The following is a 25,972-nucleotide window of genomic DNA, read 5'->3' on the forward strand; positions in this document are numbered from 1 at the left end:
TATTGGGCCTGACAAACCCCATCCTGACTATGGGATGCTTTAGTACTTCGAGGTTATTTTAAACACACCTGATCTGGTGTACTTCAGAGGGTAAAACATGAACGTTAAGGCTTGTTACCGGGTGCCTACAACTTATAGAATACTTTTATACACTTGCGAGTGTACATATATTTATAAACGGAAATCTTGTGGTCTATTAATATATTGAAATGATTGTTATGATAAACCTATGAACTCACCAATCTTTTGGTTGACACTTTAAAGCATGTTTATTCTCAGGTATTAAAGAAATCTTCCGCTGTGAATTAGCTCATTTTCAGGATATTACTTGGAGTCATTCATGGCATATTTTGAAAGACTTTGCATTCGAGTCATTGAGTTCATCAAGATTATTATTAAACCAATTATAGTTTGATGTATTATGAAATGGTGTGCATGCCGTCAACTTTCGTTGTAAAGAAAGTTTGTCTTTTAAAAACGAATGCAATGTTTGTAAAATGTATCATATAAAGGTCAAATACCTCGCGATGTAATCAACTATTGTGAATCATTTATAATGTATATGAGCGGGTCCTTTCAGTTGGTATCAGATCGGTGGTCTTAGCGAACCAGGTCTGCATTAGTGTGTCTAACTGATAGTCGTTAGGATGCATTAGTGAGTCTGGACTTCGACCGTGTTTGCATGTCAAAAGTTTTGCTCATCATTTTTGTCGGAAATTACCTGCTTATCATTCTTAGTCTAGACACATCTTATTGCATTGATTGCATGAATAGTGTATAGACAAAATTCATATCCTAGCGTATCTGCTAATTTATATCTTAGCGTATCTGTTACTGTAAACTTTGACTGACATATTTCGTAAATTCCTCTGTAATCTACGAAACCTTTTTCTCTATATAATTAGAATACCACCCGATAGTCGGAAAATCATTTCATATCGAAAAAAATTCTTTATTCAATCGTACGAAATGGAATTCGTCATAAGTTCAAGTCCCTCGGATTCCGAAATGGAATTCCACTCAAGTTCCGAAAGCAGTGTGACCGGAATGGATCAACCAATTATCCATCATCTATTTTGGATGAATTGGGGATGGGTTCGTAATCTACTTAACCATTGGAGACAAGAAGAAGATGATCCCTTTCATCCACCACATTGCCCTCTTGGCAATAAACCTGAAGCACTTACCGGCGAACCTGTCTGAAACACCATTTTCTCTCTCATTTCCAGAGTATCTCGTCATGATTATATACTACACCAAATTCTAGATCTTATCTATCCGCTCATCCGAACCGACAATCACCCCAGTGCAATAGAAGAAGTCAACGAGCTTCGCGCTCGGGTAGTGGCTTTGGAGAATATGGTGCAAAGGTTACAAACACCAGCAGCAGCACTAGCAGCATAACAAGTACCACGATCAACAACATCAACAGTGCAATTACCACCACCAACAACAACTGCATCGCAAACCTCAACTTCACAATCTGTCCCACGAGCATCGACGTCAAACGCCATGTAGATACCAAGGAATACCACAACGATGAAGTATTGATTCATAACTTCATTGGGAAAACATTCTATGACGATTATGTAATTTCTAAAGTTTAGAAATTATCTATCCTAGCCTTAACCATAAATCAAATGAGTTTAATTTAATATTAACTCATTAAATCTATATTACATCTGAAGAAATATACACATATATATTTCCATAAAGACTGTAATAAAATTCTTTTGTACAAAATATTAATTGTGAAATATTTTTTAACAGGTAGGTAATACCCGAGAGATATATAAATTCACAATTAATATGTTACATTCTTCGAATCAGATTCAGCAAATCATCCATTATACTCCCTTCTTTCACAACAATATACATTCTTTTATAGAAATCAAAACAACCATACTATTCAAAATCTAATTACATATTTTGATTTTGAAATCTCAGAATTCGATTCAAGATATAACCGAAATCATCACTCTTAGATTTCTACATCTTTCAAAACTATACTTTGACTTCAAAACTGTCCTAGAACCTCATTTCTATTCATGGAACTCACAAAATATTTGTATCATTCAAAATCTTAGAACATCATATGTATATTAATAATTACAATATGTGTTCAAACACTTCAAAATTCTTAAAGACATGCGAGATGATGATCCAACCACACATTACCCACTGTCATGCACCTGAAAAGCTCTCGAAACCAAAGTTATAGTTTAACACGTATCCTTGTCAGATCCTTTGATATTTATTACTAAATATAATTTTTCAATCTCTTTCCAAAATAGACAGTTTTGTCATAGCTTCAACAAATCACCTTCATTTGTTTATACGAATAAACCTTATTATAACAATTACCCCTTCATCATTGTTACCGGGGAACCTTTCATATCTCGCCACATTAGTAGTAAACTTATCAACAACTTCATTAACCTTCGACTTAAGCCTCTCCGAAAAGCCACTATACTTATTCATTAAAACCCCATCATGTACTCACCTACATCCTGTAACAATAATTGTCACACCAGCTACTGGGAATTAGCAATCAGTATTTTGAATTCCGCGACAATTTTACGTCAAAAGTTATATGTATACATATAACGTCTATCTCCTAGACTTACATATTTCGAATGTGAATTTTCTAAAAAACATCCTAAACTATGAACTAGTTCTCCGAAATTGGAAAAATGCTGATGAAGCAGCAAAAACTGTAAACGACTTTAACAGTCAAAAGTTTGATGATAAAGAATAGTATGGTGGTAAAGCTGAGAAAAAGAGAAGGTTTGATACTGGAAAACGGATTGAGCAGACCATGAAGGAGGCTGTGGACAAATCACAAAGACTAAACCTGCCTTCAAAGGATCCAAATGATTCAGTGTCTACTGAAATCGTTAGCAAACACCTTACTTCTTATTCTAAACCTTCACAGACAAATCTTCTTCATCATCCATCTATGTTAAGAATTCTAAGATATCATCGTATCTTTTATTATAAATAACTTCGATATTCCTGATGATATTTTCACAACTATTCTTATCCGAAATATTCTATCTATTCACAATATCTGCGTTACAACATAAAAAGAAACTGTGTTAGTTTCTAAATTCTGAAGAAAAAAAAATTCGAATTTAAAATAGGAATGTTTTTGAAGTAGTGTTGGGAACTGAAGCATGAGTTAGTATAATTTAATGACACTTGATCAATGTGATTATATTACAGTAAGTCATACTGAGTTTCTAATGGAACGTGATGATTCACAGAATATACCGTCATCATGTACTATTTACACGACTCTTACATTCTACCCAATTTCCAAACATATTAAGAACATATCATCTTGATAGCTCTATATTTTCGGATATTCTGGTAATTTGCCAAATCAAGATCGTGTCATTACGATTTTCTTCTTGGAACATTAACTATGTTCATCCAAAAATTCATATCTACAAATTCTGGACCATTATCCACTTGACTTAAGGTCGGGAAGAGAAAACGAAAGCATGAAGCTCCGAAATATAATGGAGAATATAAAGCCCGATAACAACCCCGAAATTACAAACCTTGTATATCAATGCGTATAGCAATATAAAGATACGAGAGAATGAAAAACACAATAACCCCAAGGTAATGGTAGAAGAAAATAACTTCCTCTGGTAGTAGATGAAAAAGAAGAATGACAGATATGAAAGTTAAGAGTATATCAAGAATCAATACTGGATGAAGCATATTAACGAATGCTTTAAAGTATGAATTGGGGAGAAAGACTAAGGTGTGAGCTGTGGAAATAAAGAAACGAAGGGGGTGGATTTATAGTAAAATATCAGACAGAGAAATCGAGACAGATTATCGCATTTAATCAAATAAGATCATGATTTCCTTAATCGCCGAAGAACCAAATCTTATTGCAAAGATTTTCTTTAAATTCCATGAATTCCGAAAATCAATCATAACTACGTCATCGGTTAAAACGAATATACGTTTACTCATTTCACTCTCTTGCGATAACTTCACTTATACTCTTCGCGTAATCAAATTGTTTTATCTATATTACTCAATGATGATAAAACTCTATTTATCAACTCATATTCGTCATGAAAACATTTTTAAAGTTAGCCATGATGACCTCGATCAAATTTCGGGACGAAATTTCTTTAACGGGTAGGTACTGTGACGACCCGGAAATTTCCGACCAAATTTAAACCTAACCTTTATATGTTTCCGACACGATAAGCAGAATTTGTAATGTTGAATCTCAAAAAGTTTGGAACTACATTCATGTAATCAATTACCCTTTGACCGTGTTCGACGATTCACGAACAATTATGTGTATATAGATATGTATATATAATATATAATAACTAAAAACATTAACAAAGTATTTGATATATATGATACTTTACATGAACATATTTTTTTCGATATATTTATCGACAGAATTAAGAGATAATATCAAATGATTGAATTATCAGATACATTATGATATGATTACGGGCCAATGTTATGAGGTCCACTGTGATTTAAGAAATCTATTCTTTTTGACAATATTCGGAAAATGATAAAGTGATCTATAAGTAAGAACGTGGAGTGTAAATAACTTAGATGTTGGATATCGACAAGTTAAGTAACTCGACATTTTTCATTAAGATGATTTCATACGTTTATTAAACCTTTGAACTTTATCACATGCTTCACCAACAGACTGTAATTTAAAAACTTGAAACCTATTATGAATATATATAATTCTACTTTTCAAAAATGTTTTATGATATAACGATTTAAATTAATATTAAATATATTTATACGCGTATTATACGTACATAGTTTTATACTTTTACTATACTTTAACTTTACCTTTACTTTACTTTTACTTTACTTTTACTTTACTTTAACTTTAATAATTCACTTTAATAATTCACTTTAATAATTCATACTTTAATAATTCAATTTAATAATTCATACTTTAATAATTCACTCTAATAATTCATACTTTAATAATTCACTTTAATAATTCATACTTTAATAATTCACTTTAATAATTCAAAAATATATTATAAATAGAATTCAATAGGTTTCATTATTTCATAGAAATTTGAAAATATATTTCTCTAAACTCTCTCAATCAAATTACATATATATATTTACTTAGTATTATTTCAAGATATTATTAGTATACATAAAATACTACGATGGAGTTATATTCAGACGATTTCATAATAAGTTTTCAAACAGGATAGAGCTAAGGAAATTATGGGTTATAACTATGGAGGTTATGGGTATTGTTCGAGGGTATTGCTCGTGAGGTCAAGCTAACGTTTATCATTTTCATTGCGTCTACGTACTTTCCTGCAATATTGAATCACAATATTGATACGTGAGCATTTATATCTTATCTTTTATATATTAATAGTGTATCCCTGACTAGTGCTCGAGTATATATGATTATGCATGTTTGTATGCTTAGTTTCGTCGTTAAATAGTTTATGATAAATCACGAATTTGATACATATGCTACTGAGATAAGGTATATGATATGCATGTCGTTGAAAAGCTAAAGAAAAATTAATAACTTTTCATTTAGAAATCGTGTGGGTTCGATGAACGGATTAAAAGATATGGTCAACTGAATTATTATTAATTTTAATATTATTATTAAAACGATTATTATAATTGTTATCAGTTGATGTTATTACTAAAATTATCTTTATTACTAAAAATTAATATTTTTATTGAAACTATCATTTTATTATTTTTATCATTATTATTATTATCAATATTATTTAATCAAATAAATATGCGTACAAAGATATTTTTACCACACGTAATATAATTACATTAATAATACATACCATTATATTTTTATGATATTAAGTGAATTTTATAAATTTTATTACTTGAGATATATAAAAGTATATTTTTATCATATATAAATTTAAATATAAATTTTTATTTATTAATAAATGACTGGTATTATTTAGTATAATAAGATCTGATAAATATATTTAAATATATAAAACGACTATATATGAGTTATATAATAAACATGTATAGATTTTGGAAGTCATTTTGGGTCAAGTTGACTTTTGTTGACTTTTGCATGTCGGTCTCGAACATTAGGATTGTGATACACTACGACTTGACCTAAATTGTTAGACAGATATTGACCAACATATAAATATATATACTTAATATAGGTTCGTGAATCCGAGGCCAACCTTGCACTTGTTAAATGACGTTATATGTATTTTTACTATGAAATACAGTATGGTGAGTTTCATTTGCTCCCTTTTTATATATATTTTTGGGACTGAGAATACATGCGCTGTTTTTATAAATGTTTTACGAAATAGGCACAAGTATTAAAACTAATTCTATGTGGGTTTAAACCAGAAATATACCCTTAGCTTGGTAACATTAAACTACTTGTCTATGTACGGTAGGCACGAATCCTAAAGATAGATCTATTGGGCCTGACAAACCCCATCCTGACTATGGGATGCTTTAGTACTTCGAGGTTATTTTAAACACACCTGATCTGGTGTACTTCAGAGGGTAAAACATGAACGTTAAGGCTTGTTACCGGGTGCCTACAACTTATAGAATACTTTTATACACTTGCGAGTGTACATATATTTATAAACGGAAATCTTGTGGTCTATTAATATATTGAAATGATTGTTATGATAAACCTATGAACTCACCAATCTTTTGGTTGACACTTTAAAGCATGTTTATTCTCAGGTATTAAAGAAATCTTCCGCTGTGCATTAGCTCATTTTCAGGATATTACTTGGAGTCATTCATGGCATATTTTGAAAGACTTTGCATTCGAGTCATTGAGTTCATCAAGATTATTATTAAACCAATTATAGTTGGATGTATTATGAAATGGTGTGCATGCCGTCAACTTTCGTTGTAAAGAAAGTTTGTCTTTTAAAAACGAATGCAATGTTTGTAAAATGTATCATATAGAGGTCAAATACCTTACGATGTAATCAACTATTATGAATCGTTTATAATGTATATGAACGGGTCCTTTCAGATTCGTCAACACCTTCAACAGCTTAAAATTTTGGGACGAAATTTATTTAACGGGTAGGTACTGTAGTGACCCGAACTTTTCCATGTTTATATATATTAAATGAAATTAATATTTACATGATTAAATGTTTCCAACATGTTAAGCAATCAAAATTGTTAAGATTTGATTAATTGAAATAGGTTTCATATAGACAATTGACCACCCAAATTGACCGGCAATTCACGAACGTTACAAATTCGTAAAAACTACATGATGTTATATATATAGACATATATATGGTTAACATGAAATTATGATAAGTAAGTATCTTACTAAGTGTATTAACAATGAGTGATATACATAAAAATGAGATTATTAAATTAAGAAACTCGAAACGATATATATAACGATTATCGTTATAACAACGTCTTACTAAATACATATGAATCATATTAAGATATAGATACACTATGTTTAACATGATAAAATGATAATTAAGTATATCATTAAGTGTGTTAACAATGAACTACATATATAAAAACAAGACTACTAACTTAAGGATTTCGAAACGAGACATATATGTAACGATTATGGTTGTAACGACATTTTAATGTATATATATCATATTAAGATATATTCATACATCATAATATCATTATAATGTAATAATTTAACATCTCATTAGATATAATAAACAATGGGTTAACAACATTAAATGAGATCGTTAACTTAAAGGTTTCAAAACAACACTTACATGTAACGACTAACGATGACTTAACGACTCAGTTAAAATGTATATACATGTAGTGTATTAAGATGTATTTGTACACTTTTGAAAGACTTCAAGACACATATCAAAGTACTTCTACTTAACAAAAATGCTTACAATTACATCCTCATTCATTTTCATCAACAATTCTACTCGTATGCACCCGTATTCGTACTCGTACAATACACAGCTTCTAGATGTATATACTATTGGTATATTTTAACACCCCGCCAAATTACCATCTGATGGTGCATTAATCAAGGTCCCACAGTTAACAGTTACGCCCTCTATATGAGACGTTTAAAGCAATCGCATTTAATTTTATTAAAAATTGACTTCAAAACATAAGTCAATAAACTCCAAAATAGAAACACTGTTGTGATCGTAACCACAAGCCAACAATATTTAAACAGTTACAAAAGTTTTAAATGCGAAAGTAATTAATGTTCTTTAAATAATATGCTGACTCCACGGCCAGACCATGCAGCAAACACAGCGGAAGTCTACCTCTTAAGGACCTGAGAATAAAACACGCAAAAACAGGTCAACAAATAATGTTGGTGAATCTACAGGTTTAAAGTAATGTAACAGTGTCTGAAAACAGTTATCAGAAAAATAGTTTAATTTCCTTGACCACGAGATTTTACAAGTACAACTCCAAGTTGCGAAACGTTTGCATAATCTATGAGCACCTGAATACTAGCAATGACCCGAGTATAGAATCCACTATACCCGCCTTTACCTCATAAAATGTTATACACTTGTTCGAGTGTCTTAATGTTCAAAGTAAATGCACCATAGTTTCTATAGCGGGTGAGGTTGTCAACCTAACGGATCCGTCCATCTAAATTGTGCCTACACCGATGGTATTTAAAGTATTCAAGCTAGAGGCTTTTTGAACAAACTCAATATGCATATATAGTACTCGTGTCAATACAAAAGCATTTGATAATGTAAGTATAACAGCGTGTATTCTCATCCCTAAAAAACATGTAAAAAGCGGGACTGTAGACTCACCTTGAATAAAGCTCGGATTGAAAAGTGGACAAATAACTTGTATGGTTTAGTGCCGAGTAATGCAACCTAAGTATACGTATTCAGGTTGGTCAACATATATGTCTTAAGCAAATGTGGTTTCATAGTGTAAGTTGTCTTATTGCTCGACTCGACGGTTTTCAAAGTAAAAGTCAACGTAAAAGTCAACTAGATCATGCAAGTCAACCAAAGTCAACCAAAGTCAAACCAAAAGTCAAACTTGGTCAAAGTAGTCAACTAAGGTCAACATCAATAGGTTCATGTCAAATGTTGGTCAACATATCAAACCTAAGTCAAACAACACGTTTTAGGTCATACATGGTCAATTTCACAATTTCAGTTTATCGTTGTGCACAAAGTTCATGTACATGTAGCAAACTTAGCATATTATATCATAGTACAAAATTCATGCAAACATGGAAAACTCCAGATCATAAGTATACTCAAAATTGATTCCAAAAAGTCTGGCCAGGGTCTCATACGATAATTAAAAGTCAGGAATCAGAAGGGATATATTTATGGTTTGCCAAGTCAGTTTCTGACAGCGCACTGATTTCGTTTTGGCTATAACCGGAGCTAGGGACATGAAATTGATACAAGACCAGTGGCCATGGTTCAAGGACAAGTTAAACTAACACATATCAAAAATCGAGCAATTTTTGTTTAGACAATTTGTACCGACTAACCGATCTATCAGTTTTGGACAGTAACTAGACATGTCAATTATCAAACTTATAACTCATGGCAATTAACATTTTCAGATGTTAACATGCAAATGAAATATGTCAAGGAACATATGAAATAACATAATCCAGAAGATCAAAGCCTCAATCAATTTCTAGTCCACTCTAGGTAATTATTTCTAGCATTAAAACAGTTTCGGTACACTTTAACGTATAAATCTTCGTTTAAACATATCGGGAGCAATACAAAAGCTTTTGATGTAATTCTTAAGTCTAACATGCATGATTTTTCACAAGAATTACAGTAGTACACTTTTCATTAGCTAATTCAATAAACACATATCTCAGAGAATTCGGATTTCAATTATAAACTAGTCAAAACTTCGATTTAGCATATCTTAAGCATACGGTAACGAAATCAAGTGAAATCAAAGCCTAAAGTTAATAGTTTTTCGAAAGCTAAACATCTAAACATGTTAAATGATCAGATCAAAAGTCAACTCTCATCAGATCCTTGAAATACAATTCGTTTTTCATGTAAACAATATCAATTGATCAAATTAACGACTAACAACGAGTAATAACACAATCAATTGAGCACTAGACTTGACTACACTATGTAATTGAATAAAATTAGATTTAATTGAATTGGGATCAGTGTAATTATACCTCAAAACACAATTTGTGTATACTAGCGCGTAGAGAACGACGATCGGAGCAAGATTGATCAACGAGTAAGAGCAAACAAGCAAGTTTGATGGTTGATTTGTGTGTGTGTTTGAAGTGAAGAAGAAGAGAGGGAGGAGGAATGAGCTGCACTCTTGAGAATGTATGATAGAATGAGAGTGTAATAATGGTATAGACAATTATCTAGTTAGTCATTTAGTGCTTAAAACTAAAAGTCAACAAACATGAGCTTAAAACTAATAGTCAACATGCATGGGCCTAAAACTAATAGTCAACATGCATGGGCTACTCATGAGATCAATGATGATGATGTATGAGGTCATGGCCATGTGGCCTCGGGCTCGGGTCTCGGCTCGTTTTGCGTAAAAGCTTGTACTCGTGGTCTGTTTCAAGTGCCGTTTAGTCGTACCGAAGTCCCGGAACGCTAAACCGATCGTTAAAACGCAACCAAACGTTTAATTTATTAAAAAACCAATAAATTAAATATTTAAAAAAAATAATAATTAATAAATTAATTATTAAAATAAACCCGAGCGTTTCGTTGCTCGAAAAGCAGTTATCAAAACCGTATCGTTTTTATCGTATTTCTTTATCTGAAATGTTTATTCGCATTAATATCAACCCATATTAATTACTGTAACCCTCCAAGGATCAAGTATGTATTTATTACATATAAACGTATAAAATTCAAGTAATCGTCATTAAATTAATTAACAGAAAGTTAACGGAAGTGACAGAAAAAGCAGGGTTGTTACATATATACACTTCAATGATCAGGTTCTTAGCAGCCCATGTGAGTCATTAAACATGTGAGAACTATCATTTGACAAATGGCATGAAATATCTCACAAAATTACAAAAAAATATTATAAATCATTCATGAATTATTTACAGGAAAATAAACTTACATATCCTTTATATCTAATCCATATACCAACGACCAAAAACACCTACAAATACTTTCATTCTTAAATTTTCTTCATCTAATTGATCTCTTTCAAGTTCTATCTTCAAGTTCTAAGTGTTCTACATAAATTCTATAAGTTCTAGTTTCATAAAATCAAGAATACTCTCAAGTTTACAAGTCTACTTCCAAGCTTTCTAATCCATTTCAAGTGATCATCCAATCTTAAGAAATCTTTCTTACTTACAGTAAGATATCTTTCTAATTCAAGGTAATACTCATATTCAAACTTTGGTTCAAGTTCTATAACTATAACAATCTTAATTCGAGTGATAATCTAACTTGAATTTGTTTTCGTGTCATGATTCTACTTCAAGAACTTTCAAGCCATCCAAAAATATTTTGAAGCTAGATCAATTTTTATCACTTCCAGTAGGTTTACCTACTAAACTTGAGGTAGTAATGATGTTCATAACATCATTCCATTCATATATATAAAACTATCTTATTCGAAGATTTGAACATGTAATCACTAGAACATAGTTTAGTTAATTCTAAACTTGTTCGCAAATAAAGTTAATCCTTCTAACTTGACTTTTAAAATCAACTAAACACATGTTCTATATCTATATGATATGTTAACTTAATGATTTAAAACCTGGAAACACGAAAAACACCGTAAAAACGGACATGCGCCGTTGTAGTAACACTGCGGGCTGTTTTGGGTTTGATAATTAAAAACTATGATAAACTTTGATTTAAAAGCTATTCTTCCGAGAAAATGATTTTTCTTATGAACATGAAACTATATCCAAAAATCATGGTTAAACTCAAAGTGGAAGTATGTTTTCCAAAATGGCCATCTAGACGTCGTTCTTTCGACTGAAATGACTACCTTTACAAAAAAGACTTGTAACCTGTATTTTTGACTATAAACTTATACTTTTTCTATTTATATTCATAAATTTAAGTTCAATATGAAACCATAGCAACTTGAATCACTCAAAACGGATTTAAAACGAAGAAGTTATGGGTAAAATAAGATTAGATAATTTTGCTTGTTGTAGCTACGTGAAATTTGTAACAAATTTATACAAATCATAACTTAACTAACTTATATTGTATTATACACGTATTCTAACATATATTATGTAATATTGGGATACCATAGACACAAATACAGTGTTTTGACATATCATATCGACCCATCTATATATATATTTCGGAACAACCATAGACACTCTATATGCAGTAATGTTGGAGTTAGCTATACAGGGTTGAGGTTGATTCCAAAATATTATATATACTTTGAGTTGTGATCTAGCCTGAGACTTGTATACACGAGGTCGTGGATTGATTCGAGATAATATATATTGCTTTATTTCTGTACATCTAACTGTGGACAACTAGTTGTAGGTTACTAATGTGGACTGCTGACTTAACAAACTCAAATCATTAAAACGTAATAAAAAATGTTGTAATTATATTTTGATCATACTTTGATACATATGTACATATTTTTTATAGGTTCGTGAATCGACCAGTGGCCAAGTCTTATTTCCGGCAAATTAAAAATCTGTGAAAGTGAGTTATAGTCCCACTTTTAAATCTAATATTTTTGGGATGAGAATACATGCATTTTTGTAAATGTTTTACAAAATAGACACAAGTACTTGAAATTACATTCTATGTTGGATTATGAATACCGAATATCACCCTTTTAGCTTGGTAGCCTAAGAATTAGGGAACAGACACCCTAATTGACGCGAATCCTAAAGGTAGATCCACGGGCACTAACTCCCCCCATACTGGAAAATGGTATGCTTTAGTACTTCGAGTTATTAATACTGATGGATTTCTGTTTTGGGGATATTCTATATGCATTTTGTTAATGTCGGTTACCAGGTGTTCAACATATGAATGATTTTTATACAGATTGTATGTTATTGAAAGATGAAATCTTGTGGTCTATTATTACGATTTGATATATATAGGTTAAACCTATAACTCACCAACATTTTTGTTGACGTTTAAAGCATGTTTATTCTCAGGTGATTATTAAGAGCTTCCGTTGTTGCATACTAAAATAAGGACAAGATTTGGAGTCCATGATTGTATGATATTGTGTAAAAACTACATTCAAGAAACTTATTTCGATGTAATATATTTTTATTGTAAACCATTATGTAATGGTCGTGTGTAAACGGTATATTTTAGATTATCATTATTTGATAATCTACGTAATGTTTTTTTTTTAAAAAAAACCTTTATCGATAAAATAAAGGTTATGATTGTTTTAAAAATGAATGCAGGCTTTGAAAAACGTCTTATATAGAGGTCAAAATCTCGCGATGAAATTAATTAATATGGAACGTTTATAATCAATATGAACGAGACATTTCAGTATTAGTCTTGAACGAATTTATAGTTTATCAAACTCAAAATATTAGTTATTTCAAGAGCTATATTATATTTGAATTATCATGGCTTTCACATAGCTTTCCATTACTTATAAAATCATATTATAGTGTTTATAAAGCTTTAAAACATGATAAGACAGTCAACTTTGACAATTGTTCAACAAAACGAGACGTGCCTTATATAGAAATTCATTTATTCGTTTAGTAATATCTAAAAATCCAATTTATTAACCTCATAGACAAGTTGTTTAAATATTATTTTGCAGATTCAAAAGCAATTTCAATTAACGTCAATCATAATTCGGTAGACCATAACTTTTAATTCGTTCATCGAAATCACGCAAATTCTAAATGAAAAGTTATTAATTTTTCGCCAGCTTTCCAATAACATACATATCATATACCTTATATCAGTAGTATATGTATTAAATTCGTGATTCATCATAAACTATCTAACGCCAAAATTAAAGGATACAAGCATGCATAAACATATATACTCGAGCACTAGACATGGATACACTATTAATATATAAAAGATAAGATATGAATGCTCACATATCAATATTGTGATTCAATATTGCAGGAAAAGTACGCAAACGCAACGAAAATGATAAACGCTAGGTTGGTCTCACGAACAAAACCCATGAACCATACCCATAACCTCCATAGCTATAACTCATAATTTCCTTTGCTTTATCCCGCTCGAAAAGCTTGTTTTGAAATAACTCGCTCATGACCTCGTCGTAGTATTTTATGTATAATATTAATAATACTCTTAACTATAAGATTAGTAATAATATTAATCTTAATAATAATAATAATAATAATAATAATAATAATAATAATAATAATAATAATAATAATAATAATAATAATAATAATAATAATAATAATATTAATAATAATAATAATAATATTAATAATAATAATAATAATAATAACAAAATAAATTAAATAAATACGTAGTAATATTAAGATCAGAGAGAGATTGATTTTTGTGAAGTGAAAGAGCAGAAAACGATCGAGCTTTATAGATGTGTCCTGACCAAGACTGCCATGCGATCGCATGGCTTCCAAGACCATTTCCCATGCGATCGAATGGGATGGATTTCCAGCTCATACATGTTTTGTTATCTAGCTCGTCGACATAATTTTATAATTATATATATAATATATATAATTTATATTAATTATATATATATATATATTATATTATATTATATTCTCGTGTATAGGTGACTTGTAATTTTAGTTCCGATTACTTGTACGCTGTCACTTGACTTATGTCCCGGTTCTGGATTTTTGAACGTTACTTCGTATGTTTTAATAACTTGTACTTTACGATTCGCGATGTGTACCTTTGTCAAAATATAGAATTACATTACCAATAACTATGTTACCCGAAGTGTATCTTGTACGTTCGAGTGTTTTGGTCATTTGCGTCTATAAATTAATGTCTTAATATATAATAATATTATTTTAAATCAAAACGTTTTATATCTAAGTTAATATTATATTTTATAACATTTGTAAAATATACATACATTTTCATTTTGAAATAGTGTTTTACTGTAGCAGAAATGATTTTTACTGTAGCAAATAGTGGTTTTCGAAAACACTGTAGCTTTTCGGGTACTGTAGCAATTCAAAAATACTGTAGCAAATTAGTGTTTTACTTGTTCATCTTAAACGTTTTAGTTAACTTATCTAAATATCAATCGAATCAATAAACGAATGTTACTATCGTTTACTAAATAACTTGAAATTATATATATGTATATATCTTTATTTAATATACATAAATCAGTTTTTAAATGCACATTGCAAGTTATTTATAATTAATTTATATATATATATATATATATATATATATATATATATATATATATATATATATATATATATTTACAATCAGATGTTCGTGAATCGTCGGTCAATAGTCAAAGGTTAACTGAATATATAACATTAGTTCAAAAATTTTGAGAATCAATATTACAGACTTTGCTTATTTTGTCGAAATCATATAAAGATTAAGGGCATGCTTGGTTGGGGGTAATAGACTATAGGGAATGAGAATCAATATAATTGAGGTTGCTTGGTTATGTATAATGGGAATACTCATTACCCCAAAATAATTAATGGGCATTCCCCACTAAAATGGAAGGAATGAAATTCATTGCCCACTATTTACGTTCAATTAACTTTTCCCTCTCACTTTCTCCTCCTTTTTAGCGCTCTCCCTCTATCCTTCTTCAACTTCCATAAACATAAACTCCATCAAATTGTATAGTAACCTATACAATCTCTCTTTATTTTAAATAGCCAAATACTAATTTATTTATTTTTATTGTGTAATTTTGATATTGTTACATCTGTTGTAAATTTAGGGCATTTTTTATTGACTTTTACGGATTGATGACAAAACTATAATACGAAGTTCCGATGTAACATAATTTAGTATTTATTTAGTTTTTCGTGTTGTAGAATCATCAATTGAATCAAAATCAAAATCCATATGATTATAAAATATATCGTATATGAAACAGAAATCCATTGTCATTTTGTTCCTAATATTATCATTATAAAAAAGTCATATAAAAATAAAAAACCAGACGAAGTTTACATAAAGCCATATAACTTTGTTCATTTTTTTCTTTTTCAAATTTAAGGGATATAGTTATATTATACTTTTTTTACGACTATCGTGATTTGGATTTTGATTTGGGTTTATCGTGATTGTGAACATCAATTTAGTGCATCAGTAAATAAACTAATTTTTTTATTATTATTGTTATACTTATAAAATGGTAACCAAGTAATAACAATGGAATAGGAATGGTCATTGCATTCTTATTATCATTCCATTACCATTTCCATTCCCATTACTCTTATTCAACCAAGCACACACTAAGTTTTAAATTTGGTCGGAAATTTCTGGATCATCACATAACCGCTCGAGACGGAGTGTTTTGCAACAGTGAAACAAACAAAAGAGACCCACCATGACGGGGCCATAGCTCGTTGTAGGCTTGGTTAAAGAGCCCCTTGGTCATTTGCTAATTTTCTTGGCCAATCACTCACTAAAGATAGGGAATGGCCTAATAACGTTATCCACTTTATCATCTTATATGTCTTTTTCTAATATTCGGTGACAACGTTACATGTACAAAATCCAGGCATTCCATTAAAGATGAAAATGATCAACCCTATTCAATTGGACATCACAAATAATTATTATATATTATATATTTTAAATTATATATTATTATATATTATATTATATTATTATAAGTTATATAAATATAAATATACTAAAACTTAGACTTTATATTCACTTTGGCATCTAAGTGTCATTTCTCATTTTTTATACATATAAAATAATACATGCACCACCATCGTTCCCTATCGTCAACACAAAGCAAATATAAAAAGGTTTAACTGACTCATTAATTGAGTGGTTCGTCTCTTAACCTGAGTTGTTTACATAGATTCGGACATAGAAAATCAATGACTTCGTTCGCATCATTTGAAAAAGAGTCATGGTGACAAGCTTATTTGAAAATGTATTTACGAGCTCACATATCCAAATTTCAGTGAAATAGGAATGACCCACAAAGACACGTGAATATGTGTTGTTGGCTCATGCCTAATGCATGACTAAGTAGAAGCAATGCCAAAACTTTCTTACTATTTACTTTGACCTCTAAGTGGCATTTCTCATTTTTCATACATATAAAATTAAACATGTACCACCATCGTTTCCCATCGTCAACACAAAGCAAACATAAAAAAGCTTAACTTACTCATCATTTGAATGGTTCATCTCTTAACTTGAGTTGTTTACGTAGTTTCGGACCTAAAAAACCAATGACTTTGCTCGCATCATTTGAAAAAGAGTCCTGATGACAAGCTTATTTGAAAATGAATTTTCGAGCTCACATATCCAAATTTCAGCAAAATAGGACCGACCCACAAAGACACGTGAATATGTGTTGTTGGCTCATGCCTAATGCGTGACTATGTAGAAACAATGCCAAAATTCATACAATTCCAATTGAACACCAATGCCTATAGTATGTTTTTGCTAAATAAATCCGATCCTTATATTTTGATACGTTTTAATTTTTATTTTTTAGATGAAATAATAATAATAATTTCACTATGTTAAAATAAAATGTCACCATGACATACGTTAGCAAAACATGGGTGAGTTTCTCATGAGAATCCCATGAGAACTCCAAGTTGGAGAGAATCATGGGAACTTCGTAGTCATACCAAGGAAGGTGAGGAGTCCATGAGAACCTTAAGTTGGAGAGAAACATGGGAAATTCGTAGTCGAACATAATCAAGCCCGGTCGAACAATTTCGGGCTAATTCGAACAAAAAAGTTTATATGCATAGAAATCAATTTTCGTTCTACAAACATTTTTTTGTTCGAATTCACCTAGTTTTTATTCGACCACAACTTTTTTGTTCGAATGCAAAGTTGTATAACAAATTGTAGAACAAAAAATTGTTCGAACAAGGACAAAATTATTCGAATTCGACTATTTTTGTTCGAATTTAGCTAAACTCTAAATATAACCCTAAATTCTAAATTTAAACCATAAAATGTAAAAAAATGAATGTAGAACGGGACTGTAGAATAAGGACTGTTCTACAAAAATTCAACAAAAAAGGTCGAACATGACCGGTGGCGACTCCACATACATGTGAGTGAGGTCCCGTGGCCCCGCTAGTCTAGATTTTTTTTACAAAGTATTATTTAAATTGAATACAATCACGCTAAATTTAATTACGGAACCCGTATATCTTCAAGATTTCTAGTTTTTTAAGGTAAATAGTCAAAAATCACTTTGCAAATATAATTAGTTTTGAAAAAAATTATCGGGGCCTCATTGTTTTAATCTTAGATTCACCATTGAACGTGAGTGTTTTTGTTCGACGGTGGCTCTCAAAACGAAGTTCTCATCTATAATTGAGATCTCATTGTATATTCGAGGAATATTATAAGGTATTGGTGATTGTTTTATTTTTTTTGACAATTTTGAGGAAGAATGTTAAACTCCAGTCACTCAATCACCCAAATAAAAAAATTAATCACCCAAATTTTGGACGTAAAAGAGTAATAAAAAATCAATCGAAATGGGATTGATTCGTCACTTAATTTCCGATTTACAAAATTGACATACATCGATCTTCTTCTGTTGGTAATCAGTTGTCTCTTTTAATCAATCTTTTGTTATTTGCTGTTCAAAAAATAAATTAATTAATAATATCAATCTTTTGTTTTATAAGGTTTTTTATTTACAGATTGTTGATGAAGTTGTATAATTTTATGTTGTTGATTATTTACTGTATTACTTAATTAGTGAACTTTGCTAATATACTCAGTCGAAGCCCTAACAAATTTGTTTAATGTTTTGTACACTCAAACAAATGGATTGATTCTTTGTGATGCTATTTGATGGATTTTGTCAAAGTTCTTTTAAGATTAGTGTTACTGCTTGATGCCTCCAATATTCATGAAAAATAGTTCATATTTTAACAAATTTTTTTTTTTTTTTTTTTGTTTAATTTTCCAACCTCCTTAAAAAAACAGATTATAGGGAAGTTGTTAGTTCTAAGCTAATACTGTGTAACAGTATTACCAAATATTATAACAACTAGTTTTTTGGCCCGCGCTTTCGCTGCTGGTTGGTTTCGGAAAAAAGGGTATTGTCGCTACTGTAGCAGCTACAGTAGCGAGTATTCGGGTCGGGTTGGTGGAGCGGGTCAGGGGATTCGGATGGTATTGGGTTAGTGGTTTGGGGGGTGTTGGGCAAATCTTGTTTTGAAAAAAAAAAAAAAAAAGTTACTATTAACACATGGTGTCAACCAATCACATGGTGACACCATTTACCACAATTTATATAAATATATAAATTAGTGATACTTATTTACAATGGTGTATGTATTTGAATGTTCTTTGCATAACAGTTCTAATTTTAACGCCGATTCCCTGATTTTGCAGATTTATGCAAGTCTTACAAAGAACCTGAGGCGTATTTGATCAGTTTTGATGATGAAGAAACATAACTAGTTTTCAGAGCTCCAATCTGAGTTCTTGATAAGAGATGAGTTTTCCACAGCTCCAGGTCAGCATTTTAGAGTTGTTGCTTTAATTCTGCATTTTTTTTTTTATTTTTTACCACGTGTGCTATATGAACACTAATTTGGTGATGTGATATGATTGCAAATTATTCTAGGTTACAGAGTTGTTGCTTGGAAGAGTAAAGAGTCACTGCTACAATTGTGTGCTGGGTCATGTAAGATTTTTAAAACCTGTTTCTTGTATAATTCTTTTTTTTTTTTTTTTTTTTTTTTTTTTTTCACGAATGCTTAATCTATCTCTGTGACATGTAAATGTATAACAAATAACTATTTTTGCATGCAGATAAACTACCTGAAAGAAAACTAAATTAGCTCGTTAACAACTGCAGCTGCTTAATTACAGAGCAATTTCACTTTTGAGGATTTTGCCTGGTTATAAGGGGTTTGGAATGAAACCACCCGGTTTTGACCAAAATCCAAATTTGATCAGGTTGCCCAAACTGACCCCCACCATTTTCCACCCATATCCACTTTTCGTTCATTAATGATAGCCTAAATGACACCCATTTACCTCCATAATTTAACTAGTATACTAAAAACTCATCAAACTATATACTTCCTTGATGATGTGTTTACAAGGTGATTTAGAGTGCAAATATTTACGCCTTTTGTAATTTAGGCTTTTAATTTTTGATATAGTTTGGCCTACTGTTTAGATTCCTTGCATATTTCCGCTTCCTGGAGACACTTCTACAATCCCAAATCCATATTTTTCAATTTACATAAGTGGATTATATATAGCATCGATCAATTAATAGTAATAACTAATAGCAATGAATTAAATATTTAAAGCTTAAGATTAACAGGAACACCAGTTTGAGTCACCCATGATCCTGCATCTATGAATTTTTCGGCGGTAAACTTTGCAGCCACTTTCTCATCTTTAACAACCTTAAAAGTCTCCCAATCAACCCTTTTGTCGGTCTTTGAACCAGGTCCCTTGTTATCATACTCCCTAAACATACACGTCTCGTAATTATACTTCCCATCTTTTGAATCCATTTTAATCCATCCTTCGGGGTGAATCACATCTCCAATCTCCGTTTTCATCACCATTACTTTTGCCTCGGCCTTATAAGGTCGTCCGAGGTAACTTTTAACATCTTTTGCAGACTTTAATTCTTCGGTTGCCATTATCTTGCAATTGTGAAGAACCACACCTCCCGCTTCAACGTATTTCATTCTCCCATCGGCCGTTATCGTGTTTGTTTGGTTCTGTTCGGGTTTTCTTACATAAATCTTGGAATCTTGAAAATAAGCTCGTCCGCTTCCGAATATAAAGTCAACAGTACCACATATGATACAATTCTTATAGAATTGATCATGTGTGTGATAATATAATGTGTTTTGGTAACCTTCAAAGCTACAATCAACCATGACCGTGTTTGGAGATAGCGATCTAAATGCAACCGCTTGATCCCCTTGTGGACTGATTGTATTCTTGAACCCTATACATTTAGCCATGAACCTTTCACCTTCTGCAACAAATGTTGCTGTTCTTGAGGTTCCAATATGAGCGATTCCACTGTTTAATTTCCCGGTAATAATTGTTTTGTCGTGACCATCTCCGTACATATAAACATTGTGTTGCTTCCTATTGACGATGATTTGGCCTTCGTCGTATTCACCAGCTTTAATATAGATTATATATCTTCCTTTATGATTAGGAGGATACGCAGCAAGGGCTTCTTTAATGCTTTTGTATTGACCACTTCCATCTTTAGCAACCACGGCATCAGGCTCGACGTTTTCTTTAATAGGTTCGGGTTGAGGAGATTTGAAAAAGTCTTGCGGTTTGGGTGTGGGCCCACCTATATAGTCGTTGGGGTCTTTGGCATCTTTGGAGTCTTTGGAGTCGTCTTCATCGTCATCATCATCTTTAGAGTCATCACCGAGAAGTCTACGATCGCCAAGTGGGACCCACGAAGGGTAACCTTGTTGGTCAACTTCTTGACCTTCCTCAAGAAGCCTTCTTTGAGTACCTTTTGGTGGGAGTACAAAATCACTCTTTTTCATCCCAAAGTCCTTAAGGATTTTAGTGATACTTTTTATGATTTTTTCGGAATTGTATGTGTGTTTAGTAGCATATTTTAGTTTCTTTTTCATTGTTTTTTGAAGCTTCTCATCTTTAATTTCTTCAATGCATGTTGTTTGGTATGCACGAACCGCGGTTAGCCATACAAGGAGTGGTTTAGTTTGAGCGGGTAAAGTTCCCGTTTTAGCTTTAGACGAGACCTTGGTAACGTATTTAAGGTCAACGATAGCGTAACCCAACAGTTTCTCGCAATTAAGAAGGTCAGCGCGAGCATGCTTTGCATAACCGTCCGTTCGACCATGCAAACCCTTCCGAATAGAACTAGATTTTTTAATGGCCTTTCCAAGTTCGTAAATTGTGCTATTGAACGATGCATAAACGTAATCTTTTTTGGTGGCTGATGTGTTCTTAGCAACATGTGCTAATGCCTCATAACATGCGTCCTTGTACTCGGTTGGTTTGCAAAAGGTCTTAAGTGCTTTAGTATTGATCAAATGAATATCATCCAATTCACCATCTTTAGCGACGAAAGCAACAATAACGAGAATAAAAGCAACTGACAAACCTAATGATAGAACTGATGTCACTAATTGATTAGCCATGTTTCGAATCTTCTTATTTAATTATACATAAGTACGCTCGCTCGCTATAAATGGGAACAAAAGTAATTAAGTTTGCTTGTTCCGAGTTATTGTCTTCTGACGGATAATCAGAAGAACTAAGAACAAGCAAACATCGGGAGATGGAGACGGAGATGGAGGTTATATAAATTCCCTCTATCTCTATCTCTATCTCCTATCTTGTTTGTATATATGGATTCGAGGACGCAAAATTGTGTCAAAGATGATGGTAATCTATATATTGATATGTTATATTTCTATAATAGGAATGAGTACCCTATTCTTCAGTTTTCATCAAGTATATAACGTCCATTTCATCGCATTTCAAGGTCTCCCCCATATTTTTCTCAAACCAAGTGTCTAATCTCCCAATCAATTGGATATACTACTATAATTTTACGGAATATTTAAAGCCACCAATAACATACAATTTAATAGAACCTTGTGTTGTAGCTTATGTTGTAGTGGTGTGGCTCTTTTAGCGAGATGTTAGGAGTTCGACTTTCGCGGGGTGCAGCATTGCACACAAGGTTGACCATTGCCTTCCGCATATCGCGTTGGGGGGGGGGGGGGGGGGGGGGGGAGGAATGTTTTACCGCCCATGCCCTCGGATTTGGCCGAGTTTTATCATGTGCAGCAGTTGGGACGGGTTATGCAAGTACGTGAGATTAACGCGTGGATGGTTTAGTCCCTCTCTGGTGATCCCCAACTGCTTTAAAAAAAAAAGATACAATTTAATAAAATATAACAAGTATAATTTAATTCTACACAAAAAAGACAACATTACCTTATAAGATTTCAGCATTTTTAAGACAAAGATACAGTCATAGAGAACTACTATTGTATTTGTTAACTTCAATTTGAAGGCGTACGTATGTGGTACCAACAACATGCATCATCACACTATAATTGATTTTTTTAATATAGTATTCGTACTCTGAATAAAATAAATTATTTAAATATTAAATTAATAAATAAAATAATATAGGTGAATGGAAGTAACAAGAGCAATAAAACGTCACTTTTAGGAGTGAACAAAAATATAAAAATAAATTATACTTTACAACACAAATGTGTGAAACATACGAGAAATAAACGAATAAATTTTAAATAAACCATATGTATATAACTTAATATAAATAAAAAATCAAATATCTATATTAAATACTTCGTACGAAATATGATACTCCGTATTTATATAAACTTAAAGTATATCAAACTTTTTGACATTTGCGGGCACATACTCTAACGGACTGGCTCATAAACGTATTATATGTTGAAGAAACTGTAACGACCCGAAAAAATCGTCATTGACGGCGTCGTTAACTTAGGTCCCGTTACGTGGTCGTAGTCCCTAAATGAGACGCGTTTGACCAAAATTATATCGCATTCATTTGAAACGTACAAGACTTACAAAGTTGACTTTACCAAACGGTTCGACAACAAGTTTAAGTTTACAAAAGTTATAAAGTAAAACTGAAATAACTTGCCACATAACTAGTTTAAAATCACGGTTGCTATAAATAGCGTAAGTATGTATGTATACTTGACTCCAAACAAGTAATCAGAGTGTATTCATGTATGCTTGACCCCAAGCAAGTATGAGTGTACGCGGAAGCATGTATCAAATAGCCATTCATGAACCTGAGAAACATATAGAAAAACTGTCAACGAAAAACGTTGGTGAAATCATAGGTGTTTGTAAACGTTGTTTTTGAACCACAAGATTTTGTATAGTTGATTATCCATATCGTTTGCATTCCAAAAGTATGTTCACGAGCACACAATTATCAAGACTTAACGTTTCACGAACACCATCACAATAGTGTTAGAACATACACTGTTTCTCAAAAATATATTTCATCCGCATAACGGTAGCGAACCGTCCGAATGAGGGTTTGTCAAACCAGTATGGCCACACAATATAAGTTCTCGCTTACACCCTGCAAGTGTAACTAATGATAATCGAATTGAGGATTTTTGTTCTAACTCGCACGTGAAATGTTTGTTTTCGTACTTGTGTTCAAAGCATAAAAGTATGTAGTATAAAACTGTATATGTTTCTCAGCCCATGATTTAAAAGTATAAAAGTTGTTGAAAGAGGGGACTATGATCTCACCTCGGGTGCACGAGTATAAAAGTACTTCACAAAGTAAACGTGTGCATGAAAGTTATTTAGCCTTGACCTACACAAGTAAGTTATATCAATATCGGGTATGACACAAACTAGGTCGGTCGAAATGTGTTCAATTAGTCCTATGGCTCGTTACGATTTGATTAGTATAGCATGTGAATCACGTTGTCGAGTTTCATGAAGAATCAAGTATAAAATCATGTTAGAACGATTGCATACACATTTGGTTAAGTTTGACTAAAAGTCAAACTTTGGTCAAAGTCAAAGTCAACGAAAAAGTCAACACGTTCGGGTCGGGTCCCGAACTATTTTTCTGAGGTTTTTAATCACATATAAGCATGTTAGAACAAGTTACATGTGAATCGAAGGTGCGTAGCATAGCAAACATTTTTCGTAAAAGTGCAAAGTTAATTAGCCCCTGGACACGGCTTATGTCGCGCCGCGACCGTGGGTGCCGCGCCGCGCCAATAGGCGTGGCCTGATGCCTGGTCAGTTTCAATTGTTCAAGTCTCAACCAAAATTCATTTAAACACAAATTACAAACCGTAAACACTTAAAACACGTATCTTATATCGTTGGAAAGGTATTTTGACGAGGAATACAACTAAACACTTTTCATCAAGCAAAAACATCATTTACGACAATTAAATCCGCAACAAAAGCTCATTGGATGTTCATTATCAAAGGCTCAAAGTTCATAAACGCATAAGATGATTCGGGAATCCAATTTACACATACGATATGCCGTTTCGAAGGTGATTAAATATACAATGCGACTAAACACTTACTAACAACATTTCATATCATTCAAATCATCACAAGTTCATTTTAAAAGCTATCAAACCTTAACCAAGAATCACAAAATCAATAATCATGTTAGTGATGTTTTACAAGTCAACCTACACATCAAATTGGAGCTAATGATGCTAGTAACACATTTAATACATGAACTTTAACATTTAAACAAAATTTAATCAACCAAAATCAAGGATTAAACAAACCCGTTTTCAAGTTAATGCTAGTTACTCCAAAACAACAAATCGAGCAAACAAAACATATACTCATGTTATACACAAGCCATAGACACTAACCAACACCATTTCAAGTCAAAAACACGAATTTGAGAAATCTGGAGTTTTAGAAAAGTTACCCAAAAGTAATGAAGTTGGTATCAAAATGTAGAGGATGAAGAGAGGATTCCAAAAGTACATTTTGTTTTGATGTTTGCTTACCTGAATTGAAATAGATGATGAATTTGTGAAATGGGTGTTATTGTGTGTTCTTGAGATGGAGAGAAAAGGGAAGTAAGAAAAGAGAAAGAGGAGGCTGAATGAGTGGTGGTGGTGAAGTGGTTGACTAGTTGACCTAGTCACCACTTTGCCCACTTGGCAACTTTGGTCCCTCAAGTTTAAAGCGGTTGCGTGAATTAACCGAACGAATATTTTAAAACGCTAGAGTAAACGAGTGATGTTATAATTAAATAACGGGATTATTAAGAACGTTAGTTA

At 31.9% G+C, this 25,972-nt stretch overlaps 1 protein-coding gene and 1 long non-coding RNA gene across 2 annotated transcripts; one reads left to right on the plus strand and one right to left on the minus strand.

Moving 5' to 3' along the window:
- The first annotated feature begins 18,417 nt into the window (after positions 1–18,417).
- Positions 18,418–20,314, plus strand: LOC139899447 (uncharacterized). The gene is made up of 4 exons (XR_011777509.1): positions 18,418–18,536; positions 19,536–19,659; positions 19,771–19,830; positions 19,959–20,314. It is a non-coding gene; the product is annotated as an uncharacterized lncRNA (long non-coding RNA).
- Positions 20,315–20,461: 147 nt separating this feature from the next.
- On the minus strand, positions 20,462–22,312 carry LOC139902688 (pectinesterase-like). Its single transcript, XM_071885293.1, has one exon. It carries the CDS (start codon positions 22,310–22,312, stop codon positions 20,462–20,464), a length of 1,851 nt encoding a protein of 616 aa, XP_071741394.1.
- Positions 22,313–25,972: the final 3,660 nt, after the last annotated feature.

The sequence above is a fragment of the Rutidosis leptorrhynchoides genome, chromosome 3, assembly GCF_046630445.1.
Source record: "Rutidosis leptorrhynchoides isolate AG116_Rl617_1_P2 chromosome 3, CSIRO_AGI_Rlap_v1, whole genome shotgun sequence".
Classification (NCBI taxonomy): Eukaryota; Viridiplantae; Streptophyta; class Magnoliopsida; order Asterales; family Asteraceae; genus Rutidosis; species Rutidosis leptorrhynchoides.

Coding starts and splice junctions, on each gene's coding strand:
- LOC139902688 (XM_071885293.1), bottom strand. CDS start 22,312: ATGGCTAATCAATTAGTGACATCAGTTCTATCATTAGGTTTGTCAGTT.